Source organism: Propithecus coquereli, unplaced genomic scaffold, assembly GCF_000956105.1.
Source record: "Propithecus coquereli isolate 6110/MARCELLA unplaced genomic scaffold, Pcoq_1.0 Scaffold298, whole genome shotgun sequence".
NCBI classification, from domain to species: domain Eukaryota; kingdom Metazoa; phylum Chordata; class Mammalia; order Primates; family Indriidae; genus Propithecus; species Propithecus coquereli.
In genome coordinates this window covers 1,312,906-1,331,382 of record NW_012148596.1, presented here as the reverse complement: position 1 = coordinate 1,331,382, position 18,477 = coordinate 1,312,906, and the positions used below count along the sequence as shown (strand labels likewise).

General features: G+C 46.3%; 1 protein-coding gene across 7 annotated transcripts in view; it reads right to left on the bottom strand.

Moving 5' to 3' along the window:
* Nucleotides 1-18,477, bottom strand: part of LPIN1 (lipin 1) — a 69,996-nt gene that overhangs the window by 31,020 nt on the left and 20,499 nt on the right. For 5 of the 7 annotated variants that reach the window (XM_012648909.1, XM_012648905.1, XM_012648910.1 and 2 more), the window contains 9 exons: nt 15,071-15,378; nt 13,502-13,627; nt 11,435-11,542; nt 8,022-8,151; nt 5,437-5,770; nt 4,253-4,346; nt 3,466-3,656; nt 1,919-2,012; nt 1,077-1,146 (listed from right to left, as the gene is read on the bottom strand). In XM_012648909.1, the coding sequence (XP_012504363.1) occupies nt 1,077-1,146; nt 1,919-2,012; nt 3,466-3,656; nt 4,253-4,346; nt 5,437-5,770; nt 8,022-8,151; nt 11,435-11,542; nt 13,502-13,627; nt 15,071-15,378 (1,455 nt within the window). The remainder of the gene's footprint in view (nt 1-1,076; nt 1,147-1,918; nt 2,013-3,465; nt 3,657-4,252; nt 4,347-5,436; nt 5,771-8,021; nt 8,152-11,434; nt 11,543-13,501; nt 13,628-15,070; nt 15,379-18,477) is intronic. The other 2 variants (XM_012648911.1, XM_012648908.1) reach the window with 1 other exon arrangement.

Genomic DNA, 18,477 nt, shown 5'->3' with positions numbered 1-18,477 from the left:
TTAGACCTTCAAGAATCTCAGACATTAGGATGAGCGAGGTGGCTCCTGCCTGTAATCCCAGCACTCCGGGAAGCCAAGGCGGGAGGATTGCTTGAGTTCAGGAGTTCAAGACCAGCCTGAGCAAGAGTGAGATCCCATCTCTACTAAAAATAGAAAAATCAGCTGTGCACAGTGGTGCGTGCCTGTAGTCCCAGCCACTTGGGAAGCTGAGGCAGGAGGCAGAAGGATCACTTGAGCCTAGGAGTTAGAGGTTGCAGTGAGCTACGATGATGCCACTGCACTCTAACCGGGGTGACAGAGCGAGACTCTGCCTCCAAAAAAAAAAAAGAATCTCAGACATTAGAACTGTCTGATGGACTACAACATCCTAAGCAGTACAAAGCACTTGCTAAGTGTGCAAAGGATACAAACAAGTCTAAGACAGGGTCTCGGCAGCAAAAGGAATGTATAATCCAGTAGGAAGATACGACATTAAAAAAATTAACAATTCCTGGCCGACTGTCCAATGAACTGTTCGGGAAAAGATGACACACTGTGGGCTCGCAGGTTGCCCACCTGCCCTCCTAACTCTTCCCTGCAGCCACTCACCTACTCTCCCCTGCAGACCACACACTGCCCAGGCCCTGTAGTGGCTCCTGCGTCAGAGGATCAGGCACAGGGCTGGCTTCTTGGCTGAGCAATGCCCGAGGCTGGCGCTGGCACCTGCTGTGTGTCGCGTCCCCCAGTGCGTGCTCCAACCCTTCAATGGCAATGCTCTCCACCCTTCATCCTCGCTGGGCTCTGACACCCTGGCACCCTGCCCCCACCTGTGTCCCTAGCCCGGCAGGTGTTGGCAAAGGGATCCTTGGTCTGCACTGCCATGATTAGGGGATTTTGCCTTGATACGGAGGAGGGGGAAGGATGTTCAAGGTGTGAGAGAGAAAGATCTCAAACTCCTAACATGCTGCCCATGAACTACCAAAGAGTATGATGTAATTGACTTTGTGGTTTCTAAAATAAAAGTTAAATTCCAACCACCCAGCTTAACCTACCCATCATGCCTAGTGCCCCCTTTTCTTCCTCATGTTAAAGCTCACCTTTGGCAGAGGTTTCTGGAAGGCCTGCATTGCCAGGAGCAGAGGTGCTGCCGTTGTCCAATTATAATATCTAATAAGAAACAATGAAACAGATATCAAAAGACCAAATCTCAGACCAAAAACCTTTCTAATATCATGCAAAACAGTCATGGAAAGCTCTGGAACCCCAGCAAGGTCCTTAAAGAGCTTGATACTGTTGCTACATCCCCCACGCACCTCCACCTAACCCCAGTGGCCACAGTGAGGGGCCCAGCAGCAGTCATGCCAGCAGGATGGACAGCTGGACATGCCGGGACACTCTGGCCGCTAGCTTTGCAACAGCCCAAACTCCACTGTGTGGTCGCGGCGCCAAACCACAACATGCTTGTGGCATGTCCGGCCACATTTCGAGGACAAGGCAACCCAAGTTAATACGGAAAGCATCCACAACTTCCACTTAGGAAGAAAAGTTTGTTAACAGTCTTCAAAGACACCTCACACATCTCTTGACCTCAGATGATAAATTTTTAAAGGGGCGGAAACGTAGGTTACGCTGTCATGTCTGTGTGCTGTGCAGGGTCTGAGTCTCACAGACCGAGCACCGCGACCTCACACGATCAATGATAAAATCTAGTGCAGACGAACATGAAAACCCCACAGGACTGACAGTTACCCAGCCTATCAGCTGCGGTGCCCATTCTACTGGCATAGACTTCGCCAGTGTGAAGACAAAATAATGAAGTTTTGCAAAGATTTTACGTTATATATTTCTAAGGCCTAGTGTCTAGATCTCTCTGTATTTAAAAAAATGAAACTGAAACAGTACCATGCTATTGCCAAAGAGACTTTCGAGACGTACTTACTTACTCCCAATCTTCACCACGAGATTGGGGTCGTCGATGATAGCAGGGTTGTCCACAAACTGTTGATAGGACACGGCCTGTTCCAAAAATGCATCTGTGACAGCAATCGTAGGGAATAAGGGAAAAAGAAAAAGAAAATTCAGTTCGCAGTGAGGCCTATTTTTCTTTTCTTTTTTTTTTCATTTATTTTACTTTTTTATTTCAATAGATTTAGGGGGTGCGAGTGGTTTTTGTTACACGGGTGTATTGTACAGGCCTATTTTTCATTCGGTCATTCACGAGTGTTTTTTGAGAGTTTATGCATTCCAGCTGTGTGGATGATCCCACGAAACGCACGAAATGCATTTGTAAAGGGAGACTCGTTTCGCTCAGGGGGCAGCGTCTGTGCAGAAATGAAGGGAGGCTGCGGCCGGGACTGAGGCCCTGGGGAGAAGTGCACCCTCCGTGAGGGCGGACACGTTCGCTGGGGGCCGGTGTGGAAAAGACAGTGCGCACGCCCATCTGCGGAGGCAGAGCAACGGTGACGTGGGGCTCAGAAGCCAGGCTACCTCGGGTTCAGTCACAGTTATCAACGTGACCTTGGGCAAGTGATTCATCTCCCCAGGCCTCAGCCCCTCCTCTGTAGCACGGGGACAATAACTGCATCCACCTCCCAGGGTGGCCGTGAGGACCAGGTCGTGAAATGAAATGAACGGAGTCAGCTGGACCCAGTGAGCACCTGTCCCAGCCCACGATGGAGGGAGGGCCCGGCTGGTGCAGGCGACAGAACACAGAGGCCCCAGCCTTGTGTGAGAAGAACTTCACAAAGCCCTGAAGGGACTTCAGGACGGAGACAGGAGTCTAGGGTGGCAACCCTGGGTAGGAAGGGGACATGGAGGAGGCCCCTGAGAGGCAGAGGGGAGAAGCACGCGGCCTCAGCCCCGCTCCCTGCCAGACACACAGGCCGTGGGGGGATGGAAAAGACAAAGCGGTGAGAGATGGTGGGAAAGGCGGGGCCGCGCCTAGGTCCGTCCCCAATTCAGCTGACAACGTCTGACTGTATCAGCTGGGGGTCCTGGGCACAACTCACCACGGAACTGTGCTGAGACACTGGAAAAGCTCTGAATCGATCACCTACGCCCACCCTGACAGCAGCCTTCAAATCCAGGGGGGAGCCTTCCCGGACTTCCACAGACAAACTCGGCCCTCGCTCCCTCCTCCCAGACCCGGAGCATTCCCCCCACACCTCCGCACACTCTGCTTTAACAAGACTGACATTCCCGCTCGACCACAGGCTCCTGGAGGTCATGTCCGCGGGCTGGCCTGGGGCACAGGAGACACACAGAGTGCTCCGCAAACACGCCTGATGAATGGCCACGTGCAACCCACGGAACCCTGAGCTCAGCTAAGCGCAAGCCAGAAACATCTGGACTGGGAGCACAATGAGTCATCTGTGCTACCAGGAACCACACCCAGGGAAAAGCCACCAATGACGGGACCTCATCTCAGAGCCTGGGCCCTGCAACTTCCGACCGGCGGCCACCAGGGGGCGCGCGCGGCCGCGGTACCTTTCGTGATCTCCCGGTTGTCGCTGAGGCCCCCGCACAGCGAGATGGCGATGGACGGCAGGTCCCTCAGGCCGTCCGACGTGCTCTCCACACCGCTGTCAACGCCCGAGCTGCCCACGGACTGCGGGGACTGGTTGGCCGACCGGGCCCCATTGTCGCTGGCGTGTTTTGTGAGCCCGGGAGGGTCTCCGCTGCCGAGAGGGAAAGCGGGAGATGTTCCCACACTGACAGCAGAGAGCCGCTACCCCGCAGAGCAGCAGAGGGTTTCATCTCAGCACAGATTTGTCAGGAAGGCACCATGACAAAGGAAGAGAAGTGCACTGAATTACCTTAGGAGAGGAAACCATTATGCTTTGGCCCGTTCCATCTCCTTGTCTCCCTTCCCAGCTCCCCCCCTCCTTAAATAAACTCAAGATGCAACTGTCCCCCAGGCCACGCCCCCGGCCACTGCCCCCACCGTGCTGGCCCCAGTCGCATCCCAGGGGAACCCAGCGTGGGAGCCTCCCCTGGGGTGGGGGGAGGGCTGCGCAGCTGCCACTCATTTGGGCTGTTGGGCCACTGAGGCTCGTGCCTATGTCCCTGCCTGGAAGGGGAGCGCGGGCCACCGGTCTACACACGGGGCTACAGAGAGAGCCTGGAGTGCTTGGCTGCTTTTCACAGTAGAACGGGAGCCTCCCACTGCCTTTTTCCCCACATACTTCCTAGTCAAACATAGGTGAAAACAGGGCTCACGCAGATTAATATGCAGATTACAGAAAATGACACGAGGAATTAAAAGAAATTTTACTTTTTGGGAAAATACAGGGCTGCCACTTCAGGGTCCATATCCGTGAGGTCGTCCAAGTAGACGCCGTCGGCACCAAGATGCCTACTTCGTTTATCTAAAAATGTAAACGGCTCGAGTCAGAAAACCACTGTTCCAGGAACGACCTCACGGGCTCGTATCTATAGAAACAGCATTTAAGCACAATGTGCACGTTTGCTCGCAAGCACCCAACTGGCCCCAGAAGCACCAATGAGGGGCGGGCGGCGCGGCATCACTGTGGGGTCAGACTGCCCTGGTCTGCGGACGGGCTCTGCCGTCCACCATGTGGCCCGGATCAAGTGCCGTAGCTTTGCAGAGCCTCCGTTCCTTGTCTGTGAAGTGCCTGAAGTGTCCTAAGCACTCAAAATATTGACAGTATTACCGTTATTATTATTACTGTTCAATGATATTAATAAAAGCTTTCATCAAGCACTTCCCCATCGATACTCCAAGGCACAACACCCTCAATTGTGCACTCTCGGACACTGCACACCACGATTTCAAACTTCCTCTTTACTTCAGGCAAGGAATGATGGAATTGGTTTTCACAGCTCTAGAAAACTGTACAAGGCTGCCCGGCTAACGGAGCTTGGCGCTGACATCAGCACTACTGACGTGCAGCCGGGCGTGCGTTCAGCTAACACTCACGGAGCACCTATGTGCCAACCACTACTTTAGGCACTGAGGACAAAAAGGTAAACCAGACAAAAAACATTCTTCATCTCAGAAAGCATATATTCCAGTAGGGGGAGCTGGACAAAAAAAAACTAATGATAATTTGAAATAGTGATAAATGGTATTTAAATGGGGTAATGGGCTAGAGAGAAACTTGGGCCAAGGGGAGAAGCAGCCAGGATTAGCCTAATAATCAACTTTACAGAAGTCACACTCGTGGGGTGCCACGGTATCCCCTGGATCTGGCATCCCCGATCTGTGAGATGAGGAGGTTTAGTACACGATCCCCAGAGGCCTCCTTCACGTCTGATTTTCTGACTAAATTCTGGTAACGAATGTATTCAGTGAAGGAGCACAGGTCGAACATGACAGTTCTCACAGTTCTGTCGCTACCTTGATTTTCTTGGATGTTTTGAAAGAAGGACCTATCATTTGCAGAGTGAGGGCAAAGTCTGAAAAGAACGAGAGCCCGGAAGCGCCAGCCTTCGTACCTTTCTTCCTAGGAGAATCCATCTTGCCCACTGCCTGGACTACGCCAGCAGAGGGGGGTTTTAGCTCCTCGACCGCAGGGCACAGTGGCGCAGGGCACAGTGGCGCAGGGCACAGTGGCGCTGCTGCCCCCAAGGCCCCGATGTCTTCCTCATTCACAAACTGCATCTCTGTCTGAGGCTGGCTCTGGTCCGGAAGTGGCTCCCTGGCCAATGTTGGCGATTGGTCACTAAAAGTGTCTGAGGATTCGCTGTGAATGGCCTGAAAGTGACTTTTATCACAAATTTTTCTACTGCTCAACGGGCTGGATTCTTTCATCTTGTGTGGAGAGGATGACTAGACCAAAGGCAGGGGGTAGAGAAAGAGAGAGAGAGAAGGTCAGAGCACAGGCAACAGGAAACCTGAGTTAACAGAAGAGAACAAGCAGGCAGTTAACAGTCTGTGACAGAGACTTTCAAACCTCAAGAATCATCCGGTGATTTCCATACCTACCGAAGGGTCCAGAAACCAAGAATATTAGTTCCAAAGCAAATGAACTCTCATATGAGACATCAACTGCCAAGCAGACGTGAGTGACACTAGCAATGACTAGCAATGCCACAGTGGGAGGGACCCACGTGTGCATCAGCAGAATGGGAAGTACGCTCCACAATGAGGTATTCTACGGTAACGAGTGAATTACAACTACATGCAACAGCATCGATAAATTTTGCAAAACTCATCTCTGCTGTCAGAAGTCAAGGTCATTTTTATCAGTGACTGCCAAGCATGGGAGCTTCCAAGTTGCCGGTCGTGTTCTGCTTCTCGATCTGGGTGCAAGGTGCATGGTTCAAGGTGTGGAAATGTATTGAGCTACGCACTTACAATCTGTGTATTTCTCTGTATATGTGTATATTTCAATAAAGTTTATTCCCGAATCGAGAGTGTGTAAGTGAAGATTTGATGGTGGTTGGTTCACATGAGTGGGAAATTAACATTTCTGATTTCTACCCCCAGGGATTTCCAGTTATGGAACGGATGTATTCAAACAAAAACCTAAATACAATCTATGGGCTAAAAAGGGGGCAGAAAATATTCTCTTTTCCATCTGATCTCACAGGTTCTATCACAAATGAAAATAATGCTACAGTAGATCTGTGGTTAGAACTGTTTTGCCAGAAGAAGTGATGGATTTGCACTTTCACACTGTTTCTCCAGCAACGAATGATGTGAATTTGTAAAGATAGTTGGCTGGGTCAGCACTACAGCTGTGGGCAGAGAAATCAACATTTTCCGTGAAAGCGAACTACAACCTAGAGAGGAAATGGATCCACAAACTTCAGCCTCAATAGACCAACTCTCCAAAAAGTTGCCCATTTTGACACTTAATAGGAATGCTTTCAATCTTCATTCACTCACTCACTCATTTATTCATTCATATTACAAACATTTATTGGGGATGTAAAAGGCTGTAGTATCTTCTTAGAGGCTATAGCATCTTCTTAGGACCTTACAACGTTAAAAAAAGAAAGTCTGCAATGTAATAATTCAAGATACTTGTAGTACATTGCAATATGAAATAAAATTTCTTGAAAGAAAAGATTTCACGTTTTCAGAAAGCTATGTGCTGTAGCGATTATGTACCTGCATGTGAACTTGTTGCATTTTGGAGATGGACAAACCGAGGCTCAGTGTGTACGTCGTGTAGCCAAGGATAAAGAACGCAAATATTTAGAGGGCTAAATGTGCCACACATTTCACACACATTATCTCTTTTAACCTCCCAACCACTCTGAGCAGTATCAGTTGTTTTCTCACATTTTAGAGATGAAGATACTGAGGTTCAAGGAGGTCCACTGACTTGCCCAAGGTCACCCTGCTAGCAAGTGGTAGAACAGGGATTCAACCCCAGGACAGTCTGCCTCCCAGCCCCTCATTCTCTTCACTATACTCAGCTGCTTCTCTATCTCTTCCGGCGATCCCACAGGGTCAAATTTAGGATGGTCCAAAGATATTAATACTTACTACTTGATGAATCAAAGCCTTAAAATTTCCTGACTTTACTTATCTGTTAGGCTCACCATTCCATTCCTGCTCTACCAGCCTTTCCCTCTGCCAGTGCTCTCCCAGAAGTTTCTCTCTGTGAGGGACACGAACGGGGACTCCAGCTGTCACAACTCCCTCGGCCTCTCATTCCACAGACCCAGCTTCCAAGGCTCTGTCCCCGTGACTTCTCTGCAGTCACCTCTGACCTCAAAGAGGTAAGAACTGGGAGGTACTTTTGTTTACAGCTTGAAGACAGCAGGATTTACGTATAAGTTGTACTTTTTAAAATTTATTTTGCATTTAGTTGTGATAGAAAATTAGATCCTGAGAGTCGTCCTGTATGTTTAAAATACATAAATGCAGTGAGATCTCTTTATAACGTTGGTAACGTGGAAGAACGCAATTCTGGTGTTCAGGTTAATCTTTAACACCATTTACCTGTTTCATTTACCTCCAGCTCCTGGTAGCTGTGCTTCTTGGCTACGACAGAACACTAATTCCACGTAATTTAAGCTAAGTTAGAAATCTTCAGTATGTGGCAGAACTGAGAAAAAGGACCCACCTTTGCAGCTTGCGGCAATTCCCCCCAAAGCCAGAGCATTTCTAGGTTACTCTTCTGCGCCGTCCTGTCCACAGACTTACTGACCAACTCGGAATCACTTTTAGGTGTTGAAGGCCGGGACGCTGAAGGGCTGAAGGAAACACAAAGCCACGCTTAAAGTGGGAAAAGAAGCTTTTTCAAATGTTTCTGACCCAGATCCAAGCTCAAATAACCCAGAAAATGCACCAAGCTGTCACTGCCTTATGAGCAGGGCTTCAGGACACATCCCTCCTCTGGCCACCAGGGGTCCAGGCAACCTGCGTCCAGATAGAAGGTGCCCCCACTCTGGGTAACCTGCCCCAGCCTGAGGCCAAACCCCAAGTAAAGAAGAAGAGAAAAACAAGTAGCCCAGAAAAGGAATATCGACAAGAAAAAGAGAGAGATGAAAAGAGAAAGGAAAAAGAAAGTTTGTTCTTACCTCAAAATCACCATCCTTCCACCCCACCATGAGACCCTGAGCTCACCTCTCCCGCACTCACGATTTCCAATCAAGTGTCTCAACTCTCAGACGCCTGCGGAAGGGTCCTGGCCAGCCCTGACATACACCTGTTACATTCTACATTTAAGACATTTATAAATCTGCACTAGCTTTGAAAACAGGGAGATCGTATCACATGCAGGATGCCACAAATAAACTCCAAATCTACATTTTATAAGGAATACTTCAAAGGATCCGCCAATTTGCTCAGGCTCATTCCCTAACAACGCATCACGGCGTTCAATCCTCAGGCCGGCTCCCAGATGGCTGCCACATGCTCTCTCACCCCCACGCTTTCTCTGGTTTAACTCTTAAGACCTAAGCCAAGCCTTACTTCTGGCCAAAGTAACCATCCAAAAGTCATCAACTTATCCACAAGATTCTCGGTATTCTAAGTATTAATATTTACAGCAGTAATCATTGTACTCATTTATTACAATATACTAACATTTAATTCCTGTTTGTCTTCATTCTCCTGCACCATTTCCTCTAGAGGAAGACAGCGGAGTTTTCAAACACAGCAGGAAATAGAGCTACCACGATTTCCCTTGACGTCCTCTTTCACAGACCCTATCTATGCTCTTCGGCGACCTCTCACGGATGTGCTTGGTGTCTCTTTTATCTGTTAGAGTTAGATTCTTACTCCAGCTGAATACACCTCTCCTGTCAGTACAAGGTGAGCTCACGATGACACACAACTTGTGTGCAACAGACAGGTGTCCTTACCGGACAGACCGATCCCGACTCTCTCTGGGCAAGCACTGTCCCTCCCCCGTTTCACACTGAGGTGCACACAGTGGTCCCTTCTCCCTTGGCACCCGCCGAACGCCAATCCATCCAACGGCAGCCCTCACGCTCTAGTTCGCCTGTCTGAGGAGAGGAGGCTCCCCAGGGCCCACGCTGTGAGAGCTTATACACTAGGACACCCCGCAACCAACACACACACACTTATCTGCAGTCCCTTGACAGGGGATACTGGCCCCACACACGGCTGCATGGGAAAGCACTCACTGCCTGTCAACATCCCTTCCTTCCGCTAGTTCTACGATCACACTGTTCTCCAAAGGAGCAATGCTTTTCTGGCACTGAAGCCTCCACAATCATGTGTTCGATGTAGGAGTAATGGGTGACCGCAGTGCTGTGACCTCCGGTGAGGGGCCCTTGTGCATAAGCTGTGACCTGAACCCTCTCTTTCTCCAGAGGCATCACAGAAGCCCACCCTAACCGGCTAACTACCCTCGATGGTACCGCACCTGAACCTCAAAGCGTCTGTTTAAAAAGTTCTTGTCATTATATTTTATCAGATAAAATATAACTGACATTTTGTTATAAGTTCTTTGGAACAACAAATTATCTTACCCACTGACAATAAATTAAATAAAGCCCTTTAGACTGAGCAGGGGTCTGCAAACTTTTTCTGTAAAGGGCCCAGTAGCACGATTGTTGGGCTTTGTGGCTTATACGATCTCTGTTGCAACTACTCAACTCTGCTTGGTGGCACGAAAACCGCCATGGCCAATACATAAACCGACTGGCTGGCTCCAGCAAAGCTTGACAAAAGCAGGAGGTAGGCGGGACGTGGCCCACGGGCTGTGGTTTGCCAGCCTCTGCTCTGAGAGAATGGAAGTTCTCCCGACTCCAGGATTCCTAACATTCTGGTCTTTTCATAAAAGCCACAAGCCATGGGGGCTCCGTAGAGGCATTCAGGTTTGTAAGCTCACGTTATTAAAGAAGCAAGCCCCGCCTGAAAGCCGTAAGCTACAAGTCCCACCTCTCACGTTAACTGTGCCACCACCATAAATGCTGCCCACATGTGCCACAGCAGCCGTTCCCAAAAGGCTTCCGCACACAGATACACGTGTACTTTCCGCTACTGGTCACTGAGGGAACTCAGACAGACTGAAGATGACCCGAGAAAAGGGAGTCCCAATGCTGACTGTCACTTATCAGAACGTTGGTTCCAAAATGCCCTATTATCAAATACGACACTTTTAAAATCGAGGGTTGTTCAGAAAGTAAGCTTACAAGACCACTGACTGATTTTCATAAATGAGGTATTTACTAGCCTCATGATGGTTTTCAGTATTTTCGCCAGTCCCAACAAGGTAAGTTAGCTATAACTGTTTATCACTTTGTTTTCCTCACTTTAAAATGAACTTTCTTCTGCTTATATAACATCTGAATGAAGGAAAAGCTGAGGTTTGGTTCTCTAAACAAAAAGAAAACAATTAATCACAGCTTCATTTGCTGAGGTTTTATAAACTAAGCCTTTTAAGTCTACAATGTAGGTAGGTCAAAATCTAAGGCAGAAACCTCAGACGACTGCACCAGATGAAAACACAAACCAGTAATCCTAAACCTGAGATCCGACCTACTGTTCTCCAAAATTCTGTTCTATAAATTCTGTGGAAAATGTCTGACTCCATTATTCAGACAGCCTAATAAGCTATTTAAATATTTATAATAAATGACTTATACTGAAGTGGCATCCCAAAAATATCTTGTAAACTAATTTGTCAAACAACCCTAGACACAAAAGATCGTATTCCCAATCTAATTTCATTATTCTATTTTTCAAAGCACTCCACAAAGTTAGGTAGAATGATATATACTTAACCATAATTTCCAGAGAGTCAAATTCAGGACTTGAAAAAAAACCTAATAATCTACAAATGCTTAAAATGAAAGGAAAATAATACTCTGTAGGTATTGTCTCCATAAGTAATTTGGTTAGTTGGTGAAGCAGACTGTAAGAGTTAGATCGAAATTTTCACTTTATAAAATCTATAGGTATTTTCTCCATAAGTAATTTGGTTAATGATAAAATAGGATTAGAAGAGCTAGATCAAAACTTTCGTTACTGAATATGTTCAAGTGCGAAAAATAACTGCTCTACCTTTCCGAAGGACGGAAGTGGGAAGAGTGTGGAGGGCAAGAGCTAGATAGACCTCCCTCGGCCGCAACTGCAAGATGAGGGGGCGTCCTTTTGCAATCTACCGGGTTACTGGATACCACCACGTGATACATTAAAAGAAAGAAAAAAATCATAGGTCAATTAAACTAAATGGAATTTCATATAAATGATTTGACGGCTCTCAACAATGACATTTGTAAGAAAATGAAAATACTTAGGCATCTGACAACAGCAGAGAACTGTACGTTGAAATCACTAAGAAATCGATATGAATTTTCTGAACCACAAAAATAGGAAACTGCCAGAAGACCTATTTCACTTTCTGTTTCACCCATGTGCCCATAAACGATTGTCTGTCTTTGGTCACACTTTAGTGCTTATTCAAACTACATAATCTGAGGATTTGATGATCTGTGCTATCAACTCTCTTTAAAGAAAATAAATACATAATCCCAAGTATGGAAATGTGTCTATTTATCCTAATTTGTAATTCCATTTGACTCTGGTCAGATCTACATAATCAGTTATTGTTCTGGATTCATAAAGAAAAACATTAAAGACAGACAAACATGCTCAGGGCTGTGTTTAAAATGTTTCTTTTAAATTCTTAAAATTAATACATAGCATCTGTACAGATTTTTCAACCTATTCGTGGTTTCTAAATATTCTACATTATTTTCTTCCTAAATTACTGTTTTTCCCCCCCCTAGGATTTTATCTCCACAGACCTAGGGAAAGAATGTATGAGATTCTAGAAAGGTATTTTATCTTCGCTGTCCAATATAATAAGCCACTAGCTACATGTGGCTATTGAACACTCGAAATGTGGCAAGTCCAAATTGAGATGCTCTATACACGTAAAATATGCAACAGATTTTAAAGACTTGCTATGAAAACAGGAATGTGAATTATCTCATTGACAATTTTTTAAAATTACTTGTTGAAATGATAGTATTTTAGATATACTGAGTCAAATGAAATATATTTTTAAAATTAATTTCATCTGCTTTTTACCTTTTAAATAGGGCTACTAGAAAACTTAAAATTACATACGTAGCTAATCATTATGTTTCTACCAGACAGAGCTGGTTCCTGACCCAGACAGACTTCGACGAGGGGGCTTTGTAACAGGCCCAGGCTTGCCCTGCGGACTCACATTCAAAGTCAGTCTTGGCTGGAAACCAGGCATGGGACAGAGCTACTTTTTCTGCAGCCTCAACTTCAGCCCACACTGCGGACTGCTGTCCCATGCACAAGAGCGCTCTGATCAAACTGGACCCAGCAGTGGCGTTTGGATGAGACTGGCTTTAGGCAGGAACCCACCGCAGCACATGCCAGAGCTTCTAGCGACACACACACTTCCGTTTTGAATGGGAAGTAAATCTAAGGCATTAGGTGTAAGAATAATCCAAGGATGTCACTGTCATTTAGATAAGTGTTTCCTCTTCCTTATTAGAACCACACTCCCACGCACTTTGAGATATTAATAGCCCACGCCCCACCACCTTGAGTCTTGAGGCCAGCCATGTGCACGCTGAGCAGCGCTAGGTCCTCAAGTTTATATGGGACCTCTAGGGCAACCTGCAAGTGCATTTCAGGGAACTAAATTCAGAAGAACAAAGGAAGCATAGGGGAGGCAGCATTCTAACAGCCCTGAATGACCCCAGTGGCCCCTAAAGCAACGCATTTCTGTTTCTGAATCTCACTACAAGGCTAAGTATCAAGAAGAGCTCTGCCCTCGTTTTCTCCTATTAACAATTAGCACTGTGGAATTTAAGTGCTTTTCCTTTGGGTTTCACGTCGGGGCAGCTGAGAGCCACGTGTGCAGATGGATTCTGGCATTAGATAGAAGTGTGTGATCTGCACGTGTTCTATTTTTAATCCTAATCTGTACATCCTGCTCCATATTGCATTTTTATCTGGTCCTAATTACTTTCATTTTTTACTTCTATTTCACTATTTTCTTAGACATGCTTCCTATAAGTGACTTCGGATCCTCTGGACCAGGAAAAGTGAACACACTTAGACACACATACACACATAACTCACCTGGGGTTGGGCGTCCACTCTCTGTCTGAATTAGGGTATGAAGCTGACTGAGGGTAAGTCGACACCGGGGAAAGGTTCTCCTTAGAAATATCATCTTGGAATGGAGGTATGTCATTAGCCAGAGTTCTGGAGGAAAAAAAATTAAAGTCAAAGAATTATCAGTGATAGATTCATAATACAGTCGACTTCCGATTTTTTCTTGATTATCTCTAAGTGCTTTGTGTATTAACATGACCTCTTTTGAAACACCCAGGCATATTCCAGGCAATGAAGAGGGGAAAACTGAGACACAGGCACATATAAATGAGTTCGTGTGTTTACGCTTGGGCTGAATCATAATTTGAAATGGTCTGGTTTCAGCAGCGGACTTAGACGTGCACACAATGCTCACACTGCTGGCTATGCCCCTGGTAGCACCTTACCACTGCCCTGAGGATGTCACATTCCAAAAGTCTGGGAGGGGAGGTAGATCCGCCCAGAACTGGACCCAGGTTGGTATAAAACGCTTGCCAGGGACAGGCAGAGCTGCCAAATAACTCAGGGACCACCACACACACATCGTCCAGCAAAAGCAATAAATGACATCAACCAAAAGTACCTTATGACCACAAAATGATCACAAAACTACCTCGCTTCAGCTTTAAGCAGACTCACTGCTAAATAGCGTTCACTCTTTCACTCGTGCAGAGGTCACCAGTCTGTCTGTATTTTTGATGTTACCTGAAGTACCTATCACTAAATTCTGGAATTAAAAGACATGCAGGGAAGGCAATTATGAGAAGCCCAAATGCCCCGTTTCAGAGCCTACAGCAGATCAGAGGCTGCAGTGAGGGAGAGCAACGTTGCCAAATGACCTTTATTTTTAGCCAGAAAAAGTACGTATATATTCTATTCTGAAAAATGAAGCAAGGGGATACTCCTGATACCTTATGTTAAAAAGATTTAAAACAATTATCAAAAATTACAGTGAGTTACATGAAAATCTGAAACATCAAATATCCTTTAAAAATGAGTTTTATTTTTTAAAACCGGCATTTCTCCACCGAAATAGTCATACATAACAGAATTTCACTATACTGTTAAAAGTAAAGGAGAACAGAACAAAATGTCCATTAAACTTTGGGCTGAATCAAAATTAAAAAGGAAAAAGTTGGCTTGCAGAGAAAACTGAGCATGTTCTACATTCCTTTTTAACCGTAAGTCTATCACGTGTCAGCCCCTCTGTCTAAATAAGCCCAATTTCTACGTACAGTTGGTATTTGAATAAGAATAAAGAGGTTCTAAGAAAATGGTTTCGGTCATGAACAATTAATTTGCTCCATTCCTGTTTCCTGACTCTATCCCAGACTTCCGGAGTGACCAGCCAGGGAGGTCTGGCCTCACCACCTGTCCGTTAGCAGTAAGCTGCACCAAATCTTTACACCACTACAGGATTGGGTCCATGTGATTCCAAAATTCAGTCTAAAAATGCATAACTGAAGAATAAGAAATTCGGAAAAAAATAAGAGTTTATAAACATCATCTTGGAAAATGCATTCGTCCAGGCGGCCTCCTGTCCTAGACAGTTACCTACTGCTGTCCGGCAGCTCCGTGTCCTCGTCGGAGCTCATCTCAATGGGGAACATGTCTTCATCTTCGGATGTGTTGACGCTGTCATCTCTTTTCAGGCTGTCCAGCTGGGACTTCCTCCTCCTCTTTCTTCTCTTCTTTACTAAGGAGCCACTCGACGGGCTCTCGCCGGGAGGTGTAGCCTGGGCTGGCGTGCTGGGGTCCAGGCCTCGTACTCTGTCCACAGAGTTCCTTTTCAGCTGGCATTCCATCCTCGAAGCTCCTTCTGACAGGATGGGGGAGGTGGCCAGGTACATGGGGATCACTTCCTGATGGAGAGAACACATTTTCAAAACAGAGCCTCTTTGGTTTTCATGTAAGGAGCGGGACTGTGCCAAAGGCCCTCCAGGGTTAATTTCGGAGGCCAAATGCTCCCTGGAGACAGCCACAGCAGGGCAGCCTGACCGGATGTCACAGCCACAGTGATCTGGAGACGTGGCTGCCCAGTGTAATGCCATTTTGTACTCAATCCTGCATTTAGATAATTATAACAAAGTGAGGTAATTATCAGTGATTTCAGTCACCCAAATTCAACTTTGTCTGAAACATCCAGAGCGAAGAAGGAAAAAAATGGGCTTTGAGTCATCGGATTATACTGGGAACTGGACTCAGTTTTGCACTTCAGGGTGGGTGTGGGAGGGTGAGAAAGAGAGAGAGAATGGGTATGTGTGTATTTTTTTTCTTTTTTGGTCTCAAACTGTATAGTTTTTTTAATATGCACTGAATGAGGATGGTAACCTAAAACACAAACAAACAAACAAAAACCAGCTGACAGCCCTGCCCAAGTGCCTGCCTGTACCAGGGCACGTCAAGGTACGTGCACATCAAGGAATTAGATACTGACCTTCTTCTTAGAGACAGAAAGAAAAACATGCACAACCTGCCAAGGTACTAGTTGTTTGATAGCGATCCCACAGTTTTCTGAAAACTTTAGCAATCGTTTTATTAATGAATGACTCGTTCTGAGAAACTTGGTAACAAGAAGTAAACAATATACACACAAGAGAGGAGATACACACAAACACACCGCTGGTAGTTCAAATAGGTTTAGAGAGCATCCCACGTGCTAAAAGTATACCATCTATATCACCCCCTCAACACGGCCTTAGGCGGGAAGTCACCCGGCTGCTCGGCCGGACCAAATGAGTGAGAAACACAGCCTTGGGTCAAGAACAGAGAAGGGCCCGGCCACCTGCCGGCTGGAAGGGGAAGGGGCAGGTGCATGTGTGAGACGGGCAGACCCGCCAAGGCAGAGTGCAGCTGCAGTGTGACAAGTGGTGCTGAAGGACACAGGCTCACGGGGAGACTGCGAGGCACCTACACGGGCAGGAACATACTCCGGCCTGCGAGGCCCTGCCTTGCAGCATGCTGGCCCCAAATGCTTCCTCAGCTCTGCTGGCCTAACGTCTGTCTAAAGCAGTGCAAATAAAGTCAAAAATGCAGGTGTCCATTTGAGGCAGGAAGAGTTCTCTCTACAGACCATCAGGAACCAATTAATAATTCTCAGAGCCTCTGCATTTAAAAGAGAGAGAAAGAGCAGACAGACAGGGATGCCTGATGCCAGGGGGTCATTCGGAAAACGGAAGGTGCAGCATGGGGAGCTGGGTCCTCCCCAGACACCACGGCTCTGGGCAGAGGGAGGCGGTGCCTGGGGCCATCTTGCCCTGAAGCTGGAATTACGGACGTTAGTTGGAGAGCTTGGAGCTATACAGAGCTGCTCCTTTTTAGTCACGCTCTCCCAGAAAGCAACCAGTTCAAGTGGATTTCATGAGGAATCACTACATCAGACCCCTCCAAAGAGGCCTCACCAGTGAATAAATGATTTTAAAAAATGGTCTGTCTTGGAAGAAAACATAATGGCAAATCCTCATGACCTTGGTTATGGCAAAGAATTCTTACACGTATATGGCACCAAAAGCACGTGCAACAAATGAAAAAACAGAATAAAAGTTAAACACAAACTTTTTAAAAAGAAAGAAAAAAACAGATAAATTAGACGTCATTAAAACTAAAAACTTTTGTGCCGCAAAAGACATCATCAACAAAGTAAAGACAACCCACACAATGGGAGAAAATATTTACAAAGTATGTATCTAACAAGGGACATGTGCCTGTAATATATAATGAATGCGTAAAACTCAGTAATAAAAAAGATAAATAACCCGAAAAAAATGAGCAAAGGATCTGAACAGACAATCTTCCAAAGATATCCAAATAGTCAATAAGCACACAAAAAGATGCTCGAAACCACTAGTTATGAGGAAAATGCAAATCAAAACCACAAAGAGACACCACTTCACACCTAGGGGAATGACTAGAATCGCAACATCAGATAATGAGTCCTGGCGAGGACGTGGGCCAATCAGAACGCTCACGTACCCTGGTGGGAACATGAAATGGTGCAGCCACTTTATACAACAGTCTGAAAGTTCCTCAAGTTAATCATAAAGTTACAAGTTAGCACATGATCCAGGAATTCCCCTCCTAGGTACATACCCAAGAAAAATCAAAATGTATCTCCACACAAAAGTTTGTACGTGAATGTTCACGTTATTTATAATAGCTAAATGCTGGAAACAACCCAAGCATCCATCAATAGATGAGGGGAAAACAAAACGTGGAATGCGGATACAACGGAATACTATATAGCCATAAAAAGGAAGAAAGTGTTGATACATACTACAACCTGGGTGAACCTTGAAACAAGAGTGAAAGAAGCCAGGCACAAAAGAACACACACTGTATGATTCCATTTAAAAGCTCCGAACAGGGAAACCTACAGAGACAGAAAGTACATTAGTGGTTGTTTAGGGCTTGGGGGTTGGGCAGGTTGCGGATAGGGAAGGGGACAGCTAAAGGGTATGCTGTTTCTTTTCAGGGTGATGAAAGCACTCTGAAATTGACTATGGTGATGGCTGCGCACATCTGTGCAGAAACCACTGAGCGCACACGTGAAATGGGTAAATTGTATGGCATGCGAAGTATATCCCAATAAAGCTGTAAAATAATAAAAAATAAAAGTGACTTGGCCACTCACTAAATAAAAATCAGAACATTCGGCCATTTGAGATTTGACACACCCCTGTAATTTGTTTGCTTTGGACGACGGTTCAAGCCGATGTGTAAAGTCCCTGCCTCTGTCTTCCCGGAAACAGGGAGCAAAAGGAAGCAAGCTGTGTAGACTCAGCACACTCAGCCTGTCTGGCTCAAATCCCCAGGACAAGTAAACAGCCACTCTTCTTTGCCGCCATAGTCCACACAGCAAGGCACCAGTGTTAGTTACTTCTTCACACAGACTTCTGCTGTGTCCCCAAATAAGCACGGCTCAGAGCTCAAAACCAGGAAGTCACCCTGACCACCCAGCCTCC